General features: G+C 44.0%; 1 protein-coding gene across 1 annotated transcript in view; it reads left to right on the forward strand.

Annotated features, from left to right (window-relative positions):
• The window catches only part of LOC126272992 (uncharacterized), a 48,980-nt gene that overhangs the window by 14,697 nt on the left and 15,843 nt on the right, over positions 1-18,440 (forward strand). The window contains exons 3-5 of the mRNA XM_049976344.1: positions 4,669-4,730; positions 4,850-4,885; positions 17,657-17,807. Of these exons, the coding sequence (XP_049832301.1) occupies positions 4,669-4,730; positions 4,850-4,885; positions 17,657-17,807 (249 nt within the window). The remainder of the gene's footprint in view (positions 1-4,668; positions 4,731-4,849; positions 4,886-17,656; positions 17,808-18,440) is intronic.

The raw sequence follows: 18,440 nt of genomic DNA on the forward strand, positions 1-18,440 counted from the left end.
ACAGCTCATGCATCCAAGTTGCTGACAATATTAATATACAGAAGAATGGAAAAGAAAATTGAGGCTTTGTTAGATGACGATCAGTTGCTGGCAATATTAATAAACAAAAGAATGGAAAAGAAATTGAGGTTGTATTAGATGCCGATCAGTTTGGCTTTAGGAAAGGTAAAGACACCAGACAGGCAATTCTGACGTTGCGTTCATAATGGAAGCAAGACTAAAGAAAAATCAAGACACGTTCATAGGATTTGACGACCTGGAAGAAGCATTCGACAATATAAAAGGTGCAAGATGTTCGAAACTCTGAGAAACATAGGGGTAAGCTATAACAAGAGACAGATAAAATACAATATGTACAAGATCCAAGAAGGAATAATAAGATTGGACGACCAAGAACGAAGCGTTCGGACTAGAAAGTGTGTAAGACAGAATGTAGTCTTTCCTCCCTATTGTTCAATCTGTCCATCGAAGAAGGAATGACGGAAATAAAAGAAAGGTTCAGGGGTAGTTTTAAATTTCAAGGATTGTAATGATACGATTCGCTCGTGACATTGCTGTCCTGTGTGATAGGGAAGAAAAATTTCGTGATCTGCTGAATGGAATGGTCTAATCCCTAGGAATTACAATTACGAACAATTTAAATTGGAAAATGTTGTGGGGAAGGCAAACCAAAGCCTGCGTTTTATTGGCAGAAATCTCGATTGATGCAAGAGTGCTTAAAGGCGTAAGAAAATGAGACGTCCGTCTAACTGTTCACCGAAATCCTCGATTTGATTACAGTTTCCGCAATAAAAGTGGCGTTAGGCATTACGCGAGCCATCGGGTGTCCCAGGCGTGTTTTTAAAGTTAAATACAGGTTTTAAATGCCACAGCTTCAGCACTGCTGTATGGGATCAACGCAAACACGAGGAGTACGTACGTGTATTGTCTGACAACAGATATTGCAGTGGAAGTACGCGTCGGTGCTTACGTTTGTTTGTGCTTGTTTAAAATATCTTATTTAATTGATAACCCCATTGAGTGTCAATACTGACATAATTTCTTATTTTTTTATCGAAAGACGTGGGAGCGGATAAAATTCATCGGTAGATTACTGAAATTCATGAATTAACTCTATGAAGGATAGATTGACGAGATACAATGAATGATAGATGATTGTATTGTGTTCATGATGGAGTGCTATGTGGGCGGGACCGTCATCACTGAAGACTTCATACAGAAAGTTGTTGAATAAGTTCAGTAAAAGAGACTATCTAATCTAATGGGTTTTCTCAAATTTCAAATACATTCAGAATTCTTAAAGTACTGGAAGTTGTGTTCATGCTGCCAATCAAAAGCGCTGCTGATGTGTAGTAATAGTAGAACTGGTAGTAGTTTCAGTCATCCGTGAATCATTTTCACACTTTTACAACATTATTGGGCATGTTGGCGTGCTATAGTTGTTAAAAAAACAAGTAAGTGATATATGCAGGTGTAGTATGAAAAGGATGGCCAGATAATCGGCCGTGACCTTATAGTCGGAACCATCCCAGGATTTGCCGATACTAATTTAAGGAAAATTCAAATCAGGTTTTCAAACAATCGACTTTCCAGTGCTTTGAATACCATTGAATGATACTGTAACAAAGATGAGTAATTTTTAAGCAGAATCGTCAATGATGACGAATCATGGATCGCTAAGTACCACGCGAAACGAAACAACAATCCAGGGTATGGAGGCATTCATCACCAAAAAAAGTTAACTTCATGCAAACAAGCTCATGTTTACTGCGTTAGTGGGATCGGTCGGAAATGTTGCTTGTACCGAGCGGGGCAGTGCAGTGGTTAACACACAGGACTTGCATTCGGTAGGACTGACCATTCTGATTTAGATTTCCTGTCACTTCCCCAAACCGCTTAAGAAAAATGCCGGGATGGTGACTTCGAAAGGTCACGGCCGCTTTCCTTCAGATCTGTCTCCAATGACGCCGTTGTCGACGGGACGTTAAACACTAATCTCTTCCTCCCCCTTCCAATGTTGCTCGTAATATTTTTTTGCTTCAGAGTAACACAATCATTTTCGAGAGCTCATTAAAGGGATCATTTTAACTTCATGACAATGCCCATCCATCTACACACGGCACAATGAATCGCATCGTATGGCTTAGGACAACTTGATTACCCTCGGTAGAGCGCTGATGTAGTATCCAGCGCTTAACACTTGAAAACATTTGAGTTGACAGTGAAGATGATTGCAAATCAGCCGTTTAGCAATAGCACTCAAATTAAGTGGTAGGTTCATATGAGACTGGAATTAGCAGTTGACCGTTCGTTATGAAGAGCGCTACAGCGTTGTTGGAAATTGTGCTGAACAGCAGACAAATAAATGTATATGCTTTTAAGTAATAACCTTTTTTTTAATGCTGTTTTACTTGTTTCTATAAAACCAGTACCATCTTAAAAGCACACCTTGTATTCGGCGTATATTACCTACGACAAAGAATGACGAATATCGAAACAAATGAATTACACTCCTGGGAATTGAAATAAGAACGCCGTGAATTCATTGTCCCAGGAAGGGGAAACTTTATTGACACATTCCTGGGGTCAGATACATCACATGATCACACTGACAGAACCACAGGCACATAGACACAGGCAACAGAGCATGCACAATGTCGGCACTAGTACAGTGTATATCCACCTTTCGCAGCAATACAGGCTGCTATTCTCCCATGGAAACGATCGTAGAGATGCTGGATGTAGTCCTGTGGAACGGCTTGCCATGCCATTTCCACCTGGAGCCTCAGTTGGACCAGCGTTCGTGCTGGACGTGCAGACCGCGTGAGACGACGCTTCATCCAGTCCCAAACATGCTCAATGGGGGACAGATCCGGAGATCTTGCTGGCCAGGGTAGTTGACTTACACCTTATAGAGCACGTTGGGTGGCACGGGATACATGCGGACGTGCATTGTCCTGTTGGAACAGCAAGTTCCCTTGCCGGTCTAGGAATGGTAGAACGATGGGTTCGATGACGGTTTGGATGTACCGCGCACTATTCAGTGTCCCCTCGACGATCACCAGAGGTGTACGGCCAGTTAGGAGATCGCTCCCCACACAATGATGCCGGGTGTTGGCCCTGTGTGCCTCGGTCGTATGCAGTCCTGATTTTGGCGCTCACCTGCACGGCGCCAAACACGCATACGACCATCATTGGCACCAAGGCAGAAGCGACTCTCATCGCTGAAGACGACACGTCTCCATTCGTCCCTCCATTCACGCCTGTCGCGACGCCTCTGGAGGCGGTCTGCACGATGTTGGGGCGTGAGCGGAAGACGGCCTAACGGTGTGCGGGACCGTAGCCCAGCTTCATGGAGACGGTTGCGAATGGTCCTCGCCGATACCCCAGGAGCAACAGTGTCCCTAATTTGCTGTGAAGTGGCGGTGCGGGCGGTCCCCTACGGCACTGCGTAGGATCCTACGGTCTTGGCGTGCATCCGTGCGTCGCTGCGGTCCGGTCCCAGGTCGACGGGCACGTGCACCTTCCGCCGACCACTGGCGACAACATCGATGTACTGTGGAGACCTCACGCCCCACGTATTGAGCAATTCGGCGGTACGTCCACCCGGCCTCCCGCATGCCCACTATACGCCCTCGCTCAAAGTCCGTCAACTGCACTTACAGTTCACGTCCACGCTGTCGCGGCATGCTACCAGTGTTAAAGACTGCGATGGAGCTCCGTATGCCACAGCAAACTGGCTGACACTGACGGCGGCGGTGCACAAATGCTGCGCAGCTAGCGCCATTCGACGGCCAACACCACGGTTCCTGGTGTGTCCGCTGTGCCGTGCGTGTGATCATTGCTTGTACAGCCCTCTCGCAGTGTCCGGAGCAAGTATGGTGGCTCTGACACACCGGTGTCAATGTGTTCTTTTTTCCATTTCCAGGAGTGTATAAATGTAATATGAATGAATGAACTTCGCATAGCCATGATATATTATTTCATCTTCTGAAAAATATATTATACGATCTTGTAGCAAGATGTGGACCATTATGCTGGCACAGGCTAACTGTCTAATCAATAAAGGTCCTGTAGCTGCTGTTACTTTTGATGACATAGGCAAGGGTACCTCAGGAAATCCACGATCTTTCACATATATCGTTCAGAAGAACTTCCTTGATTGCTCTCACCGTTTGCTTGAGGTCCCATTTAGTCCTCTGCTGTTTAGGACGCCCGGTAAGCTAACATACGTTTCGCTGAGATGTGGATTCCAAGGCAGAAATGGTAAGAAACAGTAATTGACAAAAGTCAACTGATTTCTCTTAGCACTTTTAACTAGTCATTTCGACAATTGCGGGTAGGGTAGGAAAATGGAAGAAATGCTTTGGCAACCATTCCTAGACTTGTTTGCTCTATCCGAACTTACTTTACTCTTAACCACTGAACTAACAATATGACTAGCTCGTCTGTGTCAGAAAAACTTTGAAACTTCCTGAATTAAGAATAGTTACTGTGTGTTGATAAATAAACAACCTTTCCGTCTTATGGCATCTCCATTTCCTACTGTTATCTGGATGGGATTTTTTAAAATTACAACTGAAAGAAAATTGGCAAATTTATTCGCTTGAAACTTCGTTTTGGTAATGAATCACTTGCACGAGTATAATAAAGTTTCTTCTCTTACAGATACTATGATGAAAATCGTCAGAAACTTTGAAGTTCCCGATGAAACCTCTGATGATCAAAAGGTAATATTTTCATTTATTAATGTTACACACAGGAAATAAGTACCATATTTTCGTGCATGATATGATATTTCGGGTGTAAGTGTTATGTGTTGTTTCACACATTCTTTCCTCTCTTGCAGTGCATGCTCCGCTGCGCTTTAATGACAAATCGATTGGTAAGTACTTAACAACTTATGTCAAACACAAGCTTTTCGTCAATATCACTTCTAGATATATGATTCCATTTGGCATGTGATAAACGAGCGGATGGGAGGGTGCATTACTGTTAATGTTAGCAACATATACGAACGGAATGGGATACAAACCTCCTGCCCCATACACTAATTTAGGTTTTCAGTGAAAAAGCATGGATCGTCTAAATTAACATAGTCTTATGGGAATTCGAATCAGCTGGCCAGTGTGGCCGAGCGGTTCTAGGCGCTACAGTCTGGAACCGCGCGGCCGCTACGGTCGCAGGTTCGAATCCTACCTCGGGCATGGATGTGTGTGATGTCCTTAGGTTGGTTAGGTTTAAGTAGTTCTAAGTTCTAGGGGACTGATGACCTCAGATGTTAAGTCCCATAGTGATCAGAGCCAATTGAACCATTTTTTTGTTAATTCGAATTTAACGCGAGTGACAGCTGGCATTCCTGTCGATCGGGTAGAAACTGTATAAGAACGTACGAAGATGGGACGTTAACGTGTTTACATGCGTGATAATATAATGACAAGATATTATGATCAATGGTCAATGAAACAATGTCAGCCAATTCAAAAAATCTGAAGAAGACTATGACACTACATGGTAATCATTAATGGCACCTTGCTGCAATATTCATTCGTGCATACATGTCCGATGAAACATTGCATCGTAATTTGGAATAAAGCAAGCACTGCAATATCATATTTATCCGCCTACACCGGAGAAGCGACTTTCAAGTAAAATGTTTCCCCTGTACGGGAAAATATACATGGTGGTCCACTGATAGTGGCCGGACCAAATACCTCACGAAATAAGCATCAAACGAAAAAAGTACAAATAACGAAACTCGTCTAGCTTGGCTTGAAGGGGGAAACCAGGTGGCGCTATGGTTGACCCGCTAGATGACGCTGCCATATGGCAATCGGATATCAACTGCGTTTTTTTTAAAAAATAGGAACCTCCATTTTTATTATATATTCGTGTAGTACGCAAAGAAATATGAATGTTTTAGTTGGACCACTTTATTCGCTTTGTGATAGATGGCGCTGTAATAGTCACAAAAGTATAAATACGTGGTATCACGTAACATTCCACCAGTTCGGACGGTATTTGCTTCGTGATACAATACCCGAGTTAAAATGTACCTTATAGCAATTGCAGAAAAGGTCGATATCGTGTTGATGTATGGCTATTGTGATCAAAATGCCCAACGGGCGTTCGCTATGTATGCTGCTCGGTATCCTGGACGACATCATCCAAGCGTCCGGACCGTTCGCCGGATAGATACGTTATTTAGGGAAACAGGAAGTGTTCAGCCACATGTGAAACATAAACCACGACGTGCAACGAATGATGATGCCCAAGTAGATGTTTTAGTTGCTGTCGCGGCTAATCCGCACATCAGTAGCAGACAAATTTCGCGAGAATCGGGAATCAGAAACGTCGGTGTTGAGAATGCTATATCAGCATCGATTGCACCCGTACCGTATTCCTATGCATCAGGAATTGCATGGTGACCACTTTGAACGTCGTGTACATTTCTGCCACTGGGCACAACAGAAATTACGGGACGATGACAGATTTTTTGCACGCGTTCTATTTAGTGACGAAGCTTCATTCACCAACAGCGGTAACGTAAATCGGCATAATGGGCAACGGAAAATTCACGATGACTACAAGTGGAACATCAGCGACCTTGGCGGGTTAATGTGTGGTGCGGAATTATGGGAGGAAGGATAATTGGTACCCATTTTATCGATTGGAATCTAAATGGTGCAATGTATGCTGATTTCCTACGTAATGTTCTACCGATGTTCCTACAAGATGTTTCACTGCGTGGCAGAATGGCGATGTACTTCCAACACGATGGATGTCGGGCACATAGTTCGCGTGCGATTGAAGCGGTATTGAATAGCATATTTCATGACAAGTAGATTGGTCGTCGAAGCACCATACCATGGCCCGTACGTTCACCGGATTTGACGTCCCCAGATTTCTTTCTGTGGGGAAAGTTGAAGGATATTTGCTATCGTGATCCACCGACAACGCCTGACAACATGCGTCAGTGCATTTTCAACGGATGTGCGAACATTACGGAAGGCGAACTACTCGCTGTTGAGAGGAAAGTCGTTACAAGAGTTGCCAAATGCATTGAGGTTGGCGGTTGAATGGATCAAATGGCTCTGAGAACTCTGCGACTTAACTTCTAAAGTCAACAGTCGCCTAGAACTTAGAACTAATTAAACCTAACTAACCTAAGGACATCACACAAATCCGTGCCCGAGGCAGGATTCGAACCTGCGACCGTTGCGGGCACTCGGTTCCAGACTGTAGAGCCTAGAACCGCACGGCCACTCCGACCGGCGAAGTGGGTGGATATCATTTTGAGCATTTATTACATTAGTGTGGTATTTACAGGTGATCACGCTGTAACAGCGTACGTCCTCAGAAATGATAAGTTTACAACCGAAATAAAATGTTCAAACGTACCTATGTTCTGTATTTTAATTTAAAAAAACCTACCTGTTGCCACCCGTTCGTCTAAAATTGTGAGCTATTTGTTTGACTATTACAGCGCCGTCTATCACAAAGCGAAAAAAGTGATCCAACTAAAACATTCATATTTCTTTACGTACTACACGAACCCCCCATGAACCATGGACCTTGCCGTTGGTGGGGAGGCTTGCGTGCCTCAGCGATACAGATGGCCGTACCGTAGGTGCAACCACAACGGAGGGGTATCTGTTGAGAGGCCAGACAAACGTGTGGTTCCTGAAGAGGGGCAGCAGCCTTTTCAGTAGTTGCAGGGGCAACAGTCTGGATGATTGACTGATCTGGCCTTGCAACATTAACCAAAACGGCGTTGCTGTGCTGGTACTGCGAACGGCTGAAAGCAAGGGGAAACTACAGCCGTAATTTTTCCCGAGGACATGCAGCTTTACTGTATGATTAAATGATGATGGCATTCTCTTGGGTAAAATATTCCGGAGGTAAAATAGTCCCCCATTCGGATATCCGGGCGGGGACTACTTAGGAGGATGTCGTTATCAGGAGAAAGAAAAATGGCGTTCTACGGATCGGAGCGTGGAATGTCAGATCCCTTAATCGGGCAGGTAGGTTAGAAAATTTAAAAAGGGAAATGGATAGGTTAAAGTTAGATATAGTGGGAATTAGTGAAGTTCGGTGGCAGGAGGAACAAGACTTCTGGTCAGGTGATTACAGGGTTATAAACACAAAATCAAATAGGGGTAATGCAGGAGTAGGTTTAATAATGAATAGGAAAATAGGAATGCGGGTAAGCTACTACAAACAGCATAGTGAACGCATTATTGTGGCCAAGATAGATACGAAGCCCACACCTACTACAGTAGTACAAGTTTATATGCCAACTAGCTCTGCAGATGACGAAGAAATTGAAGAAATGTACGATGAAATAAAAGAAATTATTCAGATAGTGAAGGGAGACGAAAATTTAATAGTAATGGGTGACTGGAATTCGAGTGTAGGAAAAGGGAGAGAAGGAAACATAGTAGGTGAATATGGATTGGGGCTAAGAAATGAAAGAGGAAGCCGCCTAGTAGAATTTTGTACAGAGCACAACTTAGTCATAGGTAACACTTGGTTTAATAATCATGAAAGAAGGTTGTATACGTGGAAGAACCCTGGAGATACTAAAAGGTATCAGATAGATTATATAATGGTAAGACAGAGATTTAGGAACCAGGTTTTAAATTGTAAGACATTTCCAGGGGCAGATGTGGACTCTGACCACAATCTATTGGTTATGACCTGTAGATTAAAACTGAAGAAACTGCAAAAATGTGGGAAATTAAGGAGATGGGACCTGGATAAACTGAAAGAACCAGAGGTTGTACAGAGTTTCAGGGAGAGCATAAGGGAACAATTGACAGGAATGTGGGAAAGAAATACAGTAGAAGAAGAATGGGTAGCTCTGAGGGATGAAGTAGTGAAGGCAGCAGAGGATAAAGTAGGTAAAAAGACGAGGGCTGCTAGAAATCCTTGGGTAACAGAAGAAATATTGAATTTAATTGATGAAAGGAGAAAATATAAAAATGCAGTAAATGAAGCAGGCAAAAAGGAATACAAACGTCTCAAAAATGAGATCGAGAGGAAGTGCAAAATGGCTAAACAGGGATGGCTAGAGGATAAATGTAAGGATGTAGAGGCTTATCTCACTAGGGGTAAGATAGATACTGCCTACAGGAAAATTAAAGAGACCTTTGGAGAGAAGAGAACCACGTGTATGAATATCAAGAGCTCAGATGGCAACCCAGTTCTAAGCAAAGAAGGGAAGGCAGAAAGGTGGAAGGAGTATATAGAAGGTTTATACAAGGGTGATGTACTTGAGGACAATATTATGGAAATGGAAGAGGATGTAGATGAAGACGAAATGGGTGATACGATATTGCGTGAAGAGTTTGACAGAGCACTGAAAGACCTGAGTCGAAACAAGGCCCCCGGAGTAGACAACGTTCCATTAGAACTACTGACGGCCTTGGGAGAGCCAGTCATGACAAAACTCTACCAGCTGGTGAGCAAGATGTATGAGACAGGCGAAATACCCTCAGACTTCAAGAAGAATATAATAATACCAATCCCAAAGAAAGCAGGTGCTGACAGATGTGAAAATTACCGAACTATCAGTTTAATAAGCCACGGCTGCAAAATACTAAAATACTAACGCGAATTCTTTACAGACGAATGGAAAAACTGGTAGATGCGGACCTCGGGGAGGATCAGTTTGGATTCCGTCGAAATGTTGGAACACGTGAGGCAATACTGACCTTACGACTTATCTTAGAAGAAAGATTAAGAAAAGGCAAACCTACGTTTCTAGCATTTGTAGACTTAGAGAAAGCTTTTGACAATGTTGACTGGAATACTCTTTTTCAAATTCTAAAGGTGGCAGGGGTAAAATACAGGGAGCGAAAGGCTATTTACAATTTGTACAGAAACCAGATGGCAGTCATAAGAGTCGAGGGGCATGAAAGGGAAGCAGTGGTTGGGAAAGGAGTGAGACAGGGTTGTAGCCTCTCCCCGATGTTATTCAATCTGTATATTGAGCAAGCAGTAAAGGAAACAAAAGAAAAATTTGGAGTAGGTATTAAAATTCATGGAGACGAAGTAAAAACTTTGAGGTTCGCCGATGACATTGTAATTCTGTCAGAGACGGCAAAGGACTTGGAAGAGCAGTTGAACGGAATGGACAGTGTCTTGAAAGGAGGATATAAGATGAACATCAACAAAAGCAAAACGAGGATAATGGAATGTAGTCCAATTAAATCGGGTGATGCTGAGGAAATTAGATTAGGAAATGAGACACTTAAAGTAGTAAAGGAGTTTTGCTATTTAGGAAGTAAAATAACTGATGATGGTCGAAGTAGAGAGGATATAAAATGTAGACTGGCAATGGCAAGGAAAGCGTTTCTGAAGAAGAGAAAATTGTTAACATCGAATATAGATTTAAGTGTCAGGAAGCCATTTCTGAAAATATTTGTTTGGAGTGTAGCCATGTATGGAAGTGAAACATGGACGATAACTAGTTTGGACAAGAAGAGAATAGAAGCTTTCGAAATGTGGTGCTACAGAAGAATACTGAAGATAAGGTGGATAGATCACGTAACTAATGAGGAGGTATTGAATAGGATTGGGGAGAAGAGAAGTTTGTGGCACAACTTGACTAGAAGAAGGGATCGGTTTGTAGGACATGTTTTGAGGCGTCAAGGGATCACCAATTTAGTACTGGAGGGCAGCGTGGAGGGTAAAAATCGTAGAGGGAGACCGAGAGATGAGTACACTAAGCAGATTCAGAAGGATGTAGGTTGCAGTAGGTACTGGGAGATGAAGAAGCTTGCACAGGATAGAGTAGCATGGAGAGCTGCATCAAACCAGTCTCAGGACTGAAGACCACAACAACAACAACACTACACGAAAATTTAATACAAATGGGGGTTCCTATTTTTAAAAAACGCAGTTGATATCCGTTTGACCTATGGCAGCGCCATCTAGCGGGCCAACCATAGCGCCATCTGGTTTCCCCCTTCAAGCTAGACAAGTTTCGTAGTTTGCAGTTTTTTCGTTTTACGCTTATTTCTTGAGATATTTGGCCCGGTCACGATCAATGGACCACCCTGTATAACGGATGGACGAGTACAGGTTATAGAGGTATGGTTGACAGTATATGGAAGTTTGTCTCTGGCTGTGAATTGTGCTCGGTTAGCCAAATGGTAACGCGACCGCTCGCTATAAGCGGGAAATCCGGGTTCGAGTCCTGGTCCGGAATAAATATTCAGTGTCGACATTCCAGTCTGCAGCTGATGGTCGTTCATACTCGCAACTGCGAATGCATTTCGTGTATATGCAACTATACGCTACGGGTCGCGTGTTGACGGAAATGACGGAAACTTAACTAACAAAATGTTTATGAAACGAAGAGATCTATACAGTCAGCGGTGTTAGGCCTATATGGTGGGTGGTGGAATGGAATAGTTGGAGATCAGGTTACCAGTAGTCCACTACGACGAGTTGGGTAGCAGTGGAGCCGCGAGTTATCTTCTGGCAGTACAACGCCTTGTCTTACAAACATTATTGGTAAAACATTCGTTTAGCGTACAAGTACAATATCCGTTACGACGCCGAGAGACGCAAACGCCTGCAGTATATACACTGAGGTGACATAAATGGTCAGCCGCAGTGACCGAGCGGTTCTAGGCGCTACAGTCTGGAGCCGCGCGACCGCTACCGTCGCAGGTTCGAATCCTGCCTCGGGGATGGATGTGTGTGATGTTCTTAGGTTAGTTAAGTTTAAGTAGTTTTAAGTTCTAGGGGACTGATGACCTCAGAAGTTAGGTCCCATAGTGCTCAGAGCCATTTTGACATAAATGGTGTGAAGAGCAGTGGATTGGCAGAACTATCATTTGTTTTCAGATGACTCATGTAAAAATATTTGCTGCGTGATTACAGCCGCACGACGAGAATTAACGGACTTTGAACGCGGAATGGTTGTCGGAGATAGACACGTGGGACATTCCGTTTCGGAAATAGTTAGCGAATTCAATATTCCGAGATTTATAGTGTCAATACTGTCCCAAGGAACCCAAATTTCAGACAACGAAGTGGCCGACGGCCTTCACTTAATGATCGAGATCAGTGGCATTTGCATAGATTTGTCAGTGATAACATAGAAGCAACACTGCGTCAAATAACCTCAGAAATCAGTGTCGGGCACACGGCGAACTTATCCCTTAGTATAGGGCAGTGAAGTTTGGCGTTAATGGACTGTAGGAACAGACGACCGACGCAAGTGCCTTTGCTAGCAGCACGGCATTGCCTGCAGTGCCTCTCCTCGGCCCTTGACCATATCGATTGGTCCCTACACGACTGAAAACCTTTGCCTGGTCTCATGGGTCTCGATTTCAGCTGCTAAGAGCTGATGGTAGGGTTCGAGTGTGGCACAAACCCTATGAAGCTATGGAACCAGGTTGCCAACAAGGCAGTGTGTAAGCTGGTGGTGGTTCCGTGGTGTGGGCTGTATTTACAAGGAATGGACCGGATCTTCTGATCCATCTGAACCGATAATTGACTGGAAGTGGCTGTGTTCGGCTACTTGGAGACCATTTCCAGCCATTCATGGACTTCATGTTCCGCAAGAACGACGGCATTTTTATGGATAACCATCTGTCATGTCACTGGGCCGCAGCAGTTTGCGATAGGTTTGAAGACCATTCTGAACAATTCGAGCGAATGATTTGGCCACACAGCTCGCCCGACGAGGATACCATCCAATATTTATGGGACATAATCGAGAGGTCAGCTCGTGCACAAAATGCTGCACCGGCCCCACTCTCACAATTATGGATAGCTATAGAGACAGCACGGCTCAGTGTGTCTACAGAGGACTTCAACGACTTGTTAAGTCCATGGCAAGTCGAGTTGCCGTACTATGCCGGAGAAAAGAATGTCCAACACGTTTTTAGAAGGTATCCACTGATTTATTCCAGCTCAGTGTAAACCGTACACAGCCGCTGAAGGATGCTGTGGTCAGCTTGCGACTCATGATCACAGCAGCCAGCAGTGTCGTTCAGCCGAGAAAGTGATGGCGCCAACGTCAAGACAAGACCGCCAACTCCAGCAGGAAGACGTCCCACAGCCGCGCCAAACAGCATTGATCAAGGCGTGCCGTGGCGTGGATCCAGTGCAGAAGGGGGGAGCACACGACAACAGTGCCTGACCACACAAGTAGAGGCAACGAGCAAGGAGTTTACCTGCAGAGGCGATGGCAGTTGAATGGCTACAAGGCCCTAGACTGCAGCTGTAGACCTTATAGTTTAAGAGGCCACTAAAGCACGAGGCACCCGTGGTCTAGGCTGCCGGCACGGTAGCTCAGCGTGTACGGTCAGAGGGCTGTGTGCTCTCTGTAATAAAAAAACTGAGTCAAGGAACCGACGATCAATTTGAACGGATGTCTTATGACGTCCGCCCAGACCAAACACAACGCACCATATCGAACGAGTAAAAAAAAAAGTAGGGTCTTTGATTCATAATCAAAACGTCTTCGGTCCCGGGTTCAATCCCCGCCACTGCCTAAATTTTGATAAATAATCAGCAATGGCGGCCGAAGACTTCCGGCACAAGAAGTCAGCCTCATTCTGCCAACGGCCTTGTCAAAGAGGGCGGAGGAGCGGATAGAGGTTCAGGGCACTCTCTTGTCGTAGGGGTGGGAAATTGCCCCTAAAGGAGGAAGAATCAGCAATGATCAACGACATGAGGATGCAGAAGGCAATGGAAACCACTGCATTAAAGACACGTAACGTGTATCCACAGGACATGTGGCCTGTAGTTGAAGAAGTGTCATGATGATCTCTCCATTGGCAAAAGATTCCGGAATAGTCCCCCATTCGGATCTCCGGGAGGGGACTGCCATGGGGGAGGTTACCATGAGAAAAAGACTGAATGATCAACGAAAGGATAATGTTCTATGAGTCGGGGCGTGGAATGTCAGAAGCTTGAACGTGGTAGGGAAACTAGAAAATATGAAAAGGGAAATGCAAAGGCTCAATCTAGATATAGTAGCGGTCAGTTAAGTGAAGTGGAAGGAAGACAAGGCTTTCTGGTCAGATGAGTATCGGGTAATATCAACAGCAGCAGAAAATGGTATAACAGGTGTAGGATTCGTTATGAATAGGAAGGTAGGGCAGAGGTTGTGTTACTGTGAACAGTTCAGTGACCGGGTTGTTCTAATCAGAGCAACACCGACAACGATAGTTCAGGTATACATGCCTACGTCGCAAGCTGAAGATGAACAGATAGAGAAAGTCTATGAGGATATTGAAAGGGTAATGCAGTATGTAAAGGGGGACGAAAATCTAATAGTCATGGGCGATTGGAATGCAGTTGTAGGGGAAGGAGTAGAAGAAAAGGTTACAGGAGAATATGGGCTTGGGACAATAAATGAAAGAGGAGAAAGACTAATTGAGTTCTGTAACAAGTTTCAGCTAGTAATAGCGAATACCCTGTTCAAGAATCACAAGAGGAAGAGGTATACTTGGAAAAGGCCGGGAGATACGGGAAGATTTCAATTAGATTACATCATGGTCAGACAGAGATTCCGAAATCAGATACTGGATTGTAGGGCGTACCCAGGAGCAGATATAGACTCAGATCACAATATAGTAGTGATGAAGAGTAGGCTGAAGTTCAAGACATTAGTCAGGAAGAATCAATACGCTAATAAGTGGGATACGGAAGTTCTAAGGAATGACGAGATACGTTTGAAGTTCTCTAACGCTATAGATATAGCAATGCGGAATAGCGCAGTAGGCAGCACAGTTGAAAAGGAATGGGCATCTCTAAAAAGGACCATAACAGAAGTTGGGAAGGAAAACATAGGTACAAAGAAGGTAGCTGCAAAGAAACCATGGGTAACAGAAAAATACTTCAGTTGATTGATGAAAGGAGGAAGTACAAACATGTTCCGGGAAAATCAGGAATACAGAAATACAAGTCGCTGAGGAATGAAATAAATAGGAAGTGCAGGGAAGCTAAGACGAAATGGCTGCAGGAAAAATATGAAGACATCGAAAAAGATATGATTGTTGGAAGGACAGACTCAGCATACAGGAAAGTCAAAACAACCTTTGGTGACATTAAAAGCAACGGTGGTAACATTAAGAGTACAACGGGAATTCCACTGTTAATTGCAGAGGAGAGACCAGATAGGTGGAAAGCATACATTGAAAGCCTCTATAAGGGTGAAGATTTGTCTGATGTGATAGAAAAAGAAGCAGGAGTCGATTTAGAAGAGATAGGGGATCTAGTATTAGAAACGGAATTTAAAAGAGCTTTGGAGGACTTACGGTCAAATAAGGTAGAAGGGATAGATAACATTCCATCAAAATTTCTAAAATCATTAGGGGAAGTAGCAACAAAACGACTATTCACGTTGGTGTGTAGATTATATGAGTCTGGCGACATACCATCTGACTTTCGGAAAAGCATCATCCACACAGTTCCGAAGACGGCAAGAGCTGACAACTGCGAGAATTATCGCACAATCAGCTTAACAGCTCATGCATCGAAGCTGCTTACAAGAATAGTATACAGAAGAATGGAAAAGAAAATTGATAATGCGCTAGGTGACGATCAGTTTGACTTTAGGAAAAGTAAAGGCACGAGAGAGGCAATTCTGACATTACGGCTAATAATGGAAGCAAGGCTAAAGAAAAATCAAGACACGTTCATAGGATTTGTCGACCTGGAAAAAGCGTTCGACAATATAAAATGGTGCAAGCTGTTCAAGATTCTGAAAAAAAGTAGGGGTAAGCTATAGGGAGAGACGGGTCATATACAATATGTACAACAACCAAGAGGGAATAATAAGAGTGGACGATCAAGAACGAAGTGCTTGAGGAAGAAATTTCTGAGGATGTACGTCTGGAGTACAGCATTGTATGGTAGTGAAACATGGACTGTGGGAAAACCGGAACAGAAGAGAATCGAAGCATTTGAGATGTGGTGCTATAGACGAATGTTGAAAATTAGGTGGACTGATAAGGTAAGGAATGAGGAGGTTCTACGCAGAATCGGAGAGGAAAGGAATATGTGGAAAACACTGGTAAGGAGAAGGGACATGATGATAGGACATCTGCTAAGACTTTAGGGAATGACTTCCATGGTACTATAGGGAGCTGTAGAAGGCATAAACTGTAGAGGAAGACAGAGATTGGAATACGTCAAGCAAATAATTGAGGGCGTAGGTTGCAAGTGCTACTCTGAGATGAAGAGGTTAGCACAGGAAAGGAATTCGTGGCGGGCCGCATCAAACCAGTCAGTAGACTGATGACAAAAAAAAAAGCACGAGATGTGTGAGGAAAGCCGGCTGCTGTGGCCGAGCGGTTCTAGGCGCTTCATTCCGAAAACATATGGCTGCTACGGTCGCAGGTTCGAATCCTGCCTCAGTGTGATGTCCTTAGGTTAGTTAGCTTTCCTTAGTTCTAAGTCTAGTGGACTGATGACCTCAGATGTTAAGTCCCATAGTGCTTGGAGCCATTTGAACCATTTGTGTGAGGAAAGTAATTAGAGTTTTCTTTATCTACCAAAGTTTTTTTTCTTTTCAAACAATAAATTTGTCCCTGCAAAGTCGGAGTTGTTGTTCTTGGTAGCAGCGCCGAAACGCATCAACTGGTAGGGCCTTTCAGGTGTCGGTTACATTCCTTTGACTGTTCTCCCCCCGAGTCCTAAAATGACGTCCTTTTGAGATATTGTTCAATGTCAGGAAAAAAAGTCAGATCAAGTGAATAGGGGGGGGGGGGCTATGGAACAACAGGAATGCCTCTTGAAGTCGAGAATTCCGGGATGAAAGTGGTCGTTGGTCGTGTGACATTGGACTTCCTCATGATACAGCATCCACTTGGCTGAAGTGCGCATTCTCTCATGGTTCATCCTTTTCCTGGGCCTTCCTAAGGCATCTTTAATATTTGACAGTATGTGCTGGAGGAACAATCTCACAAGAGCCCGCACAAGTTCGACGTTTTCGTCGGTTATTGAAGTGGAAGGCCTCCCTGAACGAGGCTCATTTTCAGTGTGTTCTCAGCGTTCCGAAAATGATTTTTGCCAGCGACAAACTTCTGCTCTTGATAAGGATTGTTTCACGTAGGCATAATATTGCTCTAAATTCCGTTGTTTCGTTTTCGTAACACACAACAAAACCAGTATTCTAAAGCACAGCAATATTTTGGTTTCGTAAACATTTTCTTCCCCTGTTGTGGTGTCTTCCATCGATTCGAAATTGTGGCCTCGAAGAGTGCAACTGCACAGCAGTGGAAAGTAAAGCAACACATCCCACGATACACACGAAACGAGTGGACCCAATATGGCCCTATGTGTCACGTGACAATAACGAACAGCAGACGGTGGCAAGTGAAGGGACGGGGACGGCCACTTTTTCCCTGCCCAGAGCCTTAATTACGTGGGTGGACCACATGGTCAACGAGCACGACACACAAAAAGTCGCGGGCGATGGATCTTCAGAAACGCAGATGACAGATCTCTTGGTAATGGATGAACACATATCGAAAAGTTTCCTTACATAAGTTCTGCAATGTATCTCGCATTTCTCTGTTTTCATTTTTAAATCTTTTAGAATGTGTCAAGTATTTATTTTCATAATCAACCGACTGCCTTGTTTTAACCTCGAAGTGGTTCTAATTTGTGTGTTTCGTCACAGGTTCGAGACGGTGTGCTGGACACGAGGCAGATCCTGATGAATATTCGAGCGGACGCGCACTTTGCTGGCAGGATGGCCTCCGTCTACGGCCAGAACATCACCCTCGACATGGACCGGCTATCCAACGACGTGGAAGCCTGTGTCACCTCTGGTTAGTGACACGTTTCAGCCTTCGCAGCCCCTCTCTCTCTCACGAAGTTCGCCATGTGTCTGTCATAGATGCTGCAGCTATTTTTTCCTATCTTGCACTAATCTTTTGACCCCTATGTAGCTACTGTATCCAACATCCTCCGTAATCAATTTTTTGCATATTCTAGTCTATCTGCCTCTCCCTTCTCTCCTGCTCATTTCAGCGCCGTTCCGCAGCAGATACGCCATTAACATCTCCCTTCTTATAGTAAAGATTCTCTATAGAGTCCTTTCCGCTCCCACCCTTTGTAGTATTTACCCTTTAAACTATTTTCTATATCACTGTTTGAAAGTAGATCCTGCGCTTCTGGCCGACGTGACTCAGGGATACTCGTACCACAGCTCACTCTGCTGAATGTTGCCGAAAGCGCCGAACTTTTCTCCTACTGCAGGCTTAATTCGCCTTGACGCTACACTTTATCACACTTAGTTAAAAGGAGATGATAGAGAAACTAAATAAAGTGAGAATCGGCTACAGACACAACTGAACATACAGCTTGGTCCCAGAAGTCCTTGAGTTTCCAGTTGGACAAATAGAATTAATTAATTAGAAGACACGGGAATGACAGGCAAACGTGCATTATTGTAGTTAACC

This window comes from Schistocerca gregaria, chromosome 5 (genome assembly GCF_023897955.1).
Source record: "Schistocerca gregaria isolate iqSchGreg1 chromosome 5, iqSchGreg1.2, whole genome shotgun sequence".
NCBI lineage: Eukaryota > Metazoa > Arthropoda > Insecta > Orthoptera > Acrididae > Schistocerca > Schistocerca gregaria.